Consider the following 10,237-nt stretch of genomic DNA (forward strand, 5'->3'; position numbering starts at 1 on the left):
ATCATCGGCCGTGGCCGCTGCTGCTAGCAGCCAGCAGTTCCCCTCTGCTCTCTTCCGCACTTGTGTGTAAACAATATAAACACACTTTTATACCTTCATACATACGTTCTGATCGTGAATGCAGCGCAGCGGCACCACCGTGAGAACATCCAATTCAACCGGTTTGGCTCCGTTCCGAACAACCGTGGGACGACTGGCTCACCCCTTTCCCAGCATAAAAATGCAAGCAATCAGCAGCCCTTTGAAGTTCGGGTTATTGTGAGATAATTAAAATCAAACAGTGTCATTTTTGTGATTTTCTAGATACTTGTGTTATGGAATTGGTCAAGGTAAACATATTCGATATCAGGTTGTAGCACTTATGTCAGTAAAATTGACAATTGCCTATCATTAGAACTTGGTTAATTTTGCCGAGATTTCTGTGAATCATTTGGATTTTCAATACTCGGTTAAGTTATGACAAGGTACTGGGTTATATACTACTGGCTCAATAAGTTTACAAAACATAAAAACAAATAAGTAAAGTAAGGTTTGAAACTAAAATACAACATAATTAAAAAGTTTACTCTATCGGAGATAAAACTGATTCCGAGTAGAAATTTCCGAGTTCACTACAACCGGGTTCTCGGAAATTGGTTCACGGTGTTCGGTGTTCACATTAAGTACCCATTCATGCAAAACCGGTATAGAAACGACAAAGTTTCGTCAGTGTATTATGTTTCGGAATGCCATTGAAAACCACTCTCCTTTGAACTTCGACGTTGTAATCAACAAACAAGATTAAATTACGAGCACTTACCTTCACGCAACACTTCTTCGTCTGCTTCAAAAGCTGCGACATTGTCATTTTGTGGTTCCGACAACCGGGATCATCCGAAGCGTGCTCCCAACTCCCACGTTGGCTATAGCTGATCCAACACCTCCCACTACTACAGCAGCTCACCACTATCACTGATGCGGTAAAAGCCCTTCCTTCTCCGCAGGACCACAAATACCGCAATTAGTACTTTCACCCACTGGTTCTCTTCCTGCGGTAATCCACTTAAACAACTCTCTTCCGGCACTTAATCCTCCTTACCGAACTCCACTTTGTCTCATTAGTCGAAACTAATCCCACCGCATTTAGTTCGACGTCGTCGCTCGCAACGAAGCAAAAACAATAGCACTTCCCTCTTATTAGTCACTCGCACACACACTCTCACACCACCAAACAGCTGTGCGGTACCGTTCGTTGTCGCCACTCACAGGAAACGCCAATTTACCGTTAGATCCTTTTCATTAATCGTGAGAAGCACTCGTTCATTCAACAAACCGTTTTCACGATTCGATTCCTCCGAACGCGATAACTGCTGTCCATAGGGATCCTCCCAAACGCAATCAACCGTTCCGATCCGATTAGTAGTTCCCTTTAACTTAGGGGGGCTCTTTCCGAAACAATAGCTACAGGAATCGCGCGGCGCTTCGAACAAAAACTGTTTCAAGCAGAGCAGACGTCCGCCTCGACGATAGGCGACCAACAGAATGACGGTGATGAATGGAACGTACCAAAGCAACGGAACTTGACGAGCGAGGCGAGCATCGTCGGGTCGGTCGGAGCGCCAGCACATATCGGTATGCGAGACGAGAAGGATAGAACCAACAGCGCAGCAGGACCAAAACGGAGGAGAGAAAGCACACAACAGTTACTTCCCCGCCACGCCAGCCAAAGGCACACGATCGGATCGGAAAGGATGAATGGTATACGGAGAGAAGAGAGTTTGCTGCGGCTTACAAACCGGCACGAGCCAGGCAATCAATCAATGTTCATTTTCTCCTTCGCGGAGAGGGTGAACCTCGCATTTGGGAGGAGAAACATGGGCTCAGCGCTGATGGGTGATAAGGGTTGCCAGCTAATCCACATCGTTAGTAAGGAGCGTAGCCCAACTGTTCAATCAAAAATCATTCAGAATTTATTAGAAATTATTTATAACTATTTTACAAAGGTTTTAAGGACAAACGCCTTGACATCCCGCTTCAATAGTGCATGAGAACTTCAGACGCACACATCTCTAGAAGCAAGCTTCAAACACCAATGCATTTTATTATTCTGTTCTTGCTCACTTGTAATAAGCTTAAAATGAGAAGCTCAGGAGCGCTTGTTTTGTTTACGAAGAGATTTGTGCCCTCAAAATCGTGAGTAGGTGCCGAAGTCGGCCATTGTGGCGGCCATTTTGGGATTCTAACAAGTCTGTCCTTAACTTTATCCAATGAGCCTGAATCACGCCAATTCTTAGACATAGTCATTGATGTATCTAGGATTTTTTCCTATGGGGTGCTTAGAGCGTGCCAGTTTTAGTGACTTTCCAGCCATTAAAACCGATTCATCCGATTTGCAAAATTGTGAAACCCAGCCTTTAAGATGAAAGCAAAATGTTTAGAATGTCGATTGTATTGCACATTTTCCACCCCACTGGACCCCTTTCGCAGTAAGTATAAGTGCGGGATCGTGAATAAAACTGCGATTTTGCATCGAATCGTGTCGATGTCTTCTGCGCACTTATGCATTACAAGGTGCTGAATAAGTGCGCAAAAGACACCGAAACGATTCGATGCAAAATCGCAGTTTTTTCACGATCCCGCACTTATACTAACTGCGAAAACGATCCAGTGAGGTGGGAAATGTACACGTACGTCTGATGCAGGAGGGGGGGTGGTTTAAATCGATTTTCGCGTGTCAAAAATTCCGATTTTCAACTGCACGAGCAATACTCATATCCTGGAAACTACAAAATCTCTATAAATTAAGGTTACCCTGATAAAAAATATCATAAAAATACGATAAATTTTAATTTTATTGTTACAACACCATTTTTTCGAAAATTAATCACCATTAAACGTATTGTAATTTACACGGCACACTCACCATCACCCCTATTGTTCTATACCATTCGGCGAATGGTAAATGGCACTTTTACAATAAAAAATGGTGGTCGTTATGTATCATAACCATAAAATTTTGAGAAAATTTTCATACACTTTTTCGCGAAAAACAATAGAATGTATTGTGTTTTACTGAGACATTTTTAGGGCAATTTTCAAAAGAAAACAATATATCTTAATGTGTTTTCATTGTTCTTACAATACAAATACAATTAATTGAATGGCGTCAGATGAATCGTTGTTACAATAAAAATGCAATAATATTTGTTGTTATTTGTGAGCAGTTTTCGCTTTTGAAAATCCATAGAATTTATATTTCCCACTAACATTTATATTCAGCATTTACGAGCACTAACGGCCGCCAGAATGATATGCACATTTTTTATGATAAGAGTCAAACACTCTGATGTCTGTCTGGTATGTGTTGTTTGGCAGCTGTTGATAAGATCTAACATCAATCTTTTCAAATAGCTGCCAAATATCACAAGTCAGACCTCAGGTCGTAAGATCCATACCATAAATCGTTCACAATTCATGTGGCCATTAGTATCTGTAAATGCTGAAGAAAAATGTTACCGAGAAATATGAATTCTTTGGTTTTTCTAAGGCGAAATCTGTTTACATAACAACAAATATTATTGCATGTTTATTTTAACATCGGTTCAATTGACCCCATTAAACAAATTGTATTTGTATTGTTATCAATGATAGTTTACTATTTACTAGATTCCTTTAATTTATTGGAAAACATTAGAAAAATCATTGTTCATCTTTTTCTTGTCGTAACGTCCTCACTTGGCTAAAACCTGCTTTTCAGCTAGTTTTCTATAGCCCGCATAATCACAAACTGTAAATGTAACGTTTCTCATACTGTAGATGACCATTAGCAATTGTAATTTAACCATTTGCCAGACTACCGAAGATAACAGTAAGCTAACCATTTCATGTACACATTTGCCAGTTTGACAAATGGTAATCCGCCAATTTACAGTATGTGGAATAGGCGGTTAAGATTGGTTACCATAAAAAATCGCTGGTTTTCTCGAACAAATTTTTCGCAATACAGTAAAGGATATGGTCAATATATTATCCAGTTTTTCAGATAATTCACTGCGTGGCAAATGGTTACAGAACAGTGCAACAGTAAATCTGGGAGAAAATCGACAATGTATGTGTTATTCTTGACTTATGGTCGTTTATGGTATTTTGAACTTATGGTATGTGGTTCTACTGCATTTAAACCGTTTAAAAATGAAAAAGCCAGTTATGCGTTCACCAAAGCTTTTTTTTTTATTCATTGAATATTTACACTTGTTTCCACTTTCAAGATCCAAGATTACCTGTGCCGAATGATCTCTACGCATCATACCGGTCAGCGGATCCTGCGTTGATGGAGGGGCCTTTTACGTCATTTCCATCAGATGGGCAGTGATTTCTACTGGAGTTACTCGACTTGCGACGCGTGCAATCCTGGTCCCGGGCCTACGGCGATTGAAACTTACCAAGAACCTTCTTCCGGTGGTGACGGATTTCCAGCCCACAGCATTGTAGATATTTTTTACCTCCCTTTTGAGGGGCCACTAGCAGTCGCACAGATTCAGGCGGGATGCGTGTTGTTGAGCTCACAGCAAGTTCGTGAATTCTGCAAAATAATTTTACCCATTACCCATTACCCAAAACAACAAAATAGAATCATCATGCAAAACTTACCATTGATGGATCCGGATCACTCCTGGGACTTTAAACAGTTTACGCAGCAAGTTTTCACATTGTTTTTAATTCTGCTCACGAGCGACCACAGGAATTTTTTTTTATTTTTTTCACAAAACTGCAAACTTCAAAGTACGGTCAGTACAAATACCAATGTGTGCAATCATTTGGCAAACTGTTGAATTTAAGTAGCATACAGTGATATATGTCTGTGTAAGTGTGTTTCGCAAATATAACCACCAACCATTTGAGGAAAGGTCGTATTATATTGCCACCATGTTTCGCGAAATGCATCGCTTTATTATTTAACAATTTCTGCACAACATGACATACTATTACAGTCTGGTATGAGTTATTTAGACTGTTCTTAATGATTGAGTGCTACGAGTATCACAGTTATCAACTGAAAAGCACCTGTTCGTGGTATAGTAACATAAACAGATACAGGAGACTTACTGTTTGGAGTGTAATACAAATTGTAATTGACTATGCGGGAGGTACTTCCTCAGTTATTCATTGAGAGCTTCCTCTGCCAACACGGCTTGACGTCTGTCAGTCGTTGAAGTTTTGGCGAATATTCGATAACCAAAACATCTACTGTACTCAAATTTAAAACGAAAACGAAATAAAAAATATGTCAAGTGATTTTGTATTTGATTATACAAACATGGTCCAAGCAACAATAATATTTATTGTTTTTTTTTATTTTTTACGAATTGTTTTTAAGTGTAATTGAGAAATAAACTCTTTTTTAATAAAAAGTCCATGAGAACTTTGCAGGCACTTTTGCAACAATATAAAAACAACTTAAATTTATTTTTACTGATAGTAACTTTAAATTATTATACAACTATTGGAAAACAATCGAATCAATTAGTCACTAATAAAGCTAATGTTCACTTATTGTACGAACTATATGGGCTTGATTTATATTGTAAAAAGTAACAATATATCTACTATGTGTTTAATTGTGAACAATAAAACCAGTCATATTTTAATAATATTAACCATGTAATGAATGATAATTTTTTATCCGAGTGATACAGGAGATTTATATTAGGATACCGTAATCTGGGGGGTAGTTGATCAGCGGGTTGATGTTTATCATAATGGGATCTACGTTCATCATCAGCTGAAGACGCTGCAATTATAAGAACTTTTGACGTTATTCAATTGTGTGAGTATATTTTAAGCAAATTATTGAAGGTTTTTATGTCAATTGTGCCAGATTTTACATACAAATAGCGACTTTTTGGAACTATATTAAAACTCGGTAAAAAGACTGTCGTTCAAAAAACAGCCATCCACCAACGCCTTATATCAGATGACTTACAAAACCCTTTTATTCATTCACGGTAGTGCCGATCGTTGTGGTAATAAGGTAGATCATTTCAAGAAAATACGGTCGTACCATCTAATGAATGTTTTCAAAACGTTAGTCGGTAGTTTTCTTTCCAAATTTGCTGGGAAAAATATGAAAACTATCGTTTCTCTCTGTTTTCGATCAATAATCGCTTGCAACAACATTAGGCACACTGTTCCTATTATGGAGGTAAAATTTTAGGCTTTTTATTAGGAACAACTTTGAAGACCATATTTGTCAAAAAAATCATTTGAAGGCGCTGAATGCATCTTTCCTCGTAAATCTGGTTCGTGGACCACTGTGAATGGAGTAATCCACAGACAAACAGACGTAACACTTCGAACATTTTTCGATTCATATCATAGCCACGGAAGCATGTTTGCCCAATGTTAAAAGGACTGAATTAGGCCAACTATCAACTAGGTGGCGGTAATGTTACGAAGAAAGAAGGCCCGATATGCTACGAGAACTCGAACGGAACAACCGATCATCACAATCCATACGAGATGTGTAAGGACAAATGGATACAGATATGATGAAAATCATCAACAATTTTATTGTGAATTCAAAAATTCAGTTATAATTGATTAATTACATTATTTTTGTTTTTTAGCTACTAAAACTAACAAAAATACTTTTTGTAAAAAGAATATGTAAAACTAACATGATATATCGGCTCCGATAAGGTACTCCAATGAGCCTAATAAACTAGTTTGTAAAAAAAAAACTAGGTGGCGGTAGTCTGCAAACATCAATCTCGATCAAAAACGATGCGAGCGCCTCGGATGGCCGGTTGGCTAACTATCAAATTTTTAAATAAACCGTTAAATCCATGTACGATGGGAAATATCGGAGTATTACGTCTGTTTGTCAGTGATAGTACTACATGCACTAAATACTAAGGATACGAGTTATTCCACAAAAGAACTAACTAACTAACTAACTTGCACCATTGGGCCAGTCGTACCTATTTTGGGCACTTGCCATTATAACTAAGTCAATTTCATACCAATTGATTTGATTTTTTGTATAGGGTGAGATACTGCACGTATTTTACCGCGTGCCAAAAATTAAGTTATTAGGTTTAAAAATGACATAGTTAGAGTCAGTGCCCAAAGAAGGTACACCTGCCCAAATGGTACAAAACCCTACTGGTCGCAGTGGCTCTCCCGGAAAAAAATAATAATAAATAAATCCTATTTTTTGTAAAGGCTGCAACGCTCGGTCATATACCCAGAGCCGTAGCGTGCGGTTGGCCAGGTTGGCCCCCGCCAAGGGCGCCAGCCTCAGAAGGGCGCCGAAAAGGCCTAAGGCTAGAAGGAAACAGAATGATTCAATTGTTGTCTTGAATTATCAAGATTTCACTATTTACAGTACCTAAAATTGATGATGTGTTATCAACGGTCTGTATTCATAAAGAATCAAATTCATTTAGATTATTTTGAGTATTTCTTCGAAATTTCTTGCTAGGTTTCCTTCAGAAAATCTTTCAACAACTGCTTCAGAAATTCCTCTAGGAATTTCTTCGAAACAATCTTCAACAATGCCTCCAGAAATTCTAACAGAAACTCCTTCAGGAATGCTTAAAAAAGAAATCAAAAAATCTTCTGAAGACTCCTCTCGAAATTTTTCGAAGGACCCCTACAGAAATTCCTACAGTGAGACATTCAGGAGTTATCTAGGAATTTATTCGGAAATTGGTCAAAGGTTTCCTTTCGAAACTTCCATAGTTTTCTAAAGAAAATTCTTTTGAAAAATCATTCAGCGATGAATTTGGGAATTTTCTTTAAGGATACCGTCAGAAATTTCTCCTCCAGATCTTCTAAGGCATAGGTTCCCAAACTTTCAGGTCGCGCGATCCCCTTTTGCCAGCAGACGTAGTTTTCGCGACCCCCCATGAAAATTCCCTCATTTGTTGTCTGTTACAGTAATATACTTTCCTGTCTCTCGCGACCCCCTGGATGAAGGCTGGCGACCCCCCTGGGGGGTCGCGACCCACAGTTTGGGAAACCATGTTCTAAGGGTTCATGCTTCTACTTCTCAATACTTTTATTTCATATTTGTGCCTTATTTCCCATAGAAAATCTTTTAGAGATTCCTTTAGAAATCCCTCCACGGATTCCCGCAGAAATGCCTCTCAGAAGAAATCTCTCATATCGCTTATAGAAAATCTTCCAGTGATTTCTTTCGATTTTTCCATGTTCACTTGAAAAATTTACATAAATTTCTGCTGGAAACCCTCCAAAAAATCGTAAATTTGGAACTATTTCAGAAGTTTCCAGGTATTCCGTTAGAAAATCCGCCATTAATCATCAATTTTTTTCCAAAGGTTTATTTTGAAAGCTGTACATGAATTCATTCAGAAATCCCTCTAGAGATTTCTTCGTAAAACCTTCTGGAGAATAAAACAAAAAACCTCCAGAGATTCCTTATGATTTTTTTCAGGAATTCATTCAAAAAGTCTTCCAAGCATTCTATCAGAAATACTTCCTGTGGGTCTCCACAAATTCTTATAGACATTCCTTCAAGGATTTCTTCACAAACTGTACCAGGAATTCCTGCATGAATTGCTTCATGAATTACATTGAAATTTCTTGCTGAAATGTTTCCCGAAAACTCCAGAGATTTTTGCAGAACTTCATTCAGTGATTCCAGAAGGAATTCATCTAGAGGTTCTAACAAAAACTCATAATGAAAGTTCAGGAATTCCTCCCGTTATTCATCCATGTCTAATGCTTCCTTAAAATTAACTTTCTGCCGGGAAATATTTTGATTAATCTTCAAGGGAAACCTTTGGTAAAAGTATTTGGTAAAGAAAATTAAAATTAAAATAACAATAAAGGTGAATCAAAAATTTAAAAAGTCGGATTCCTGAAAACCCTTGAAGACAATTAAGTATTTTTGGAAACAAAAATCAGTTGAACAAAAAATCCTGAAAATAAAAAAATTCTAAACGGTTTCTTGGAGAAATTTATGCATAATTATTATTAGCAATCTAAAATTATTTTGCTGGTGGTTATCAGATTATTTGAATTTAAAACGTGTTCGTACTTATATTCGAGAAAGTAAAAAGAAATGGGGAAAATGTTTTGGTGATTCCCTAAAGAAATACACAAAAAAAACACTCTAAAAATAAAAATAAAACATCGGGGAAAACTTGTTTCTTTGGGTAACCAAAATCTAAAAAACCTTGAAAAAAAATGAATAGCTACATTTTTTTTTTTGCAAATTAACAATAACAATTGTCATGGGGCGCCAATCTGGATGCTTGCGAAGGGCGCCATGGGACCACGCTACGGCTCTGCATATACCCCATCCCTCCCTCTATTAAATTACGTAATTTGTGGAGAGCGCCTTAGTGTAGGGGGCTGTCCATAAACCACGTGATCATTGGGGGGGGGGGGGTTCGGCCAATGACCATTTTGTATGGACAAATAAAAACAATTGTATGGACTAATGACCACGCGGTGGGGGAGGGGGGGGGGGGGTTGAAAAGTCACAAAAAAATGACCACGTGGTTTATGGACAGCCCCTAGAGGGTTATGATGTGAAATGAAATAGCACAAATTTCCCAAATGGGAGAACGTGCCTCTAGAGCCGACTTACTGGCACCTTTCTAAAGTCGAAACCGTGATCAAACTCACCATCAACAGGAAAAGTAGAATCCCTGGTAACACTGCGGACCACGTTGCGATGAACGTTTCCCCTAAACTCGTGAACTCTGCAGGAGAAAATGAATCCGTTCATTCATTCTCTCTTCAATCATCCTCCCTCACGCAAAGGACCGTTGCCTCGTTCTGAAGCTCTGCCAGCCGAACCAACAGAACGAAACGGAACAGCTGCTCCCGTTCGATCCGTCCGTCCGACGGACGAAATAATGGGAAACAAACAAAGGCTCCAGAACTGTGAGAAAGTTACGACAAGGAAGGCATCATCCTGATCGCTTCCCGTCTCGCTCGCACCAACCTCCGCTTGTAACTGCATGCATGGGTGCAGCAGCGAGCGCGCGGTGCACACTTCAGCCAGTGACGTAATGGAAATGCACAAACCAAAGGCAAAGAACAAAACAAGCCCATGGCACCCGACGACGTTGGCAGTGGCACCAGCACACTCTCTCGGCTCTCGGGGTGCGGCGGCGGTCGGTGGGATGATGATTTGGGACTTTCGGTTTCTCACGATACTTATCGTCGTGTCGTCCTCATGCTGCTGCCTGCCAGCCAGGTTGCTTCCTCCCGCTGGTTGGCT

The 10,237-nt window shown here is 39.1% G+C and overlaps 1 protein-coding gene across 1 annotated transcript in view; it reads right to left on the minus strand.

Annotated features, from left to right (window-relative positions):
- Positions 1–1,622, minus strand: part of LOC109413093 (uncharacterized) — a 40,296-nt gene extending 38,674 nt beyond the window's left edge. The window contains exon 1 of the mRNA XM_019686795.3: positions 800–1,622. Coding sequence (XP_019542340.2) covers positions 800–847 — 48 coding nt within the window. The 5' untranslated portion in view covers positions 848–1,622. The remainder of the gene's footprint in view (positions 1–799) is intronic.
- Positions 1,623–10,237: the final 8,615 nt, after the last annotated feature.

This window comes from Aedes albopictus, chromosome 2 (genome assembly GCF_035046485.1).
Source record: "Aedes albopictus strain Foshan chromosome 2, AalbF5, whole genome shotgun sequence".
Taxonomy (NCBI): domain Eukaryota; kingdom Metazoa; phylum Arthropoda; class Insecta; order Diptera; family Culicidae; genus Aedes; species Aedes albopictus.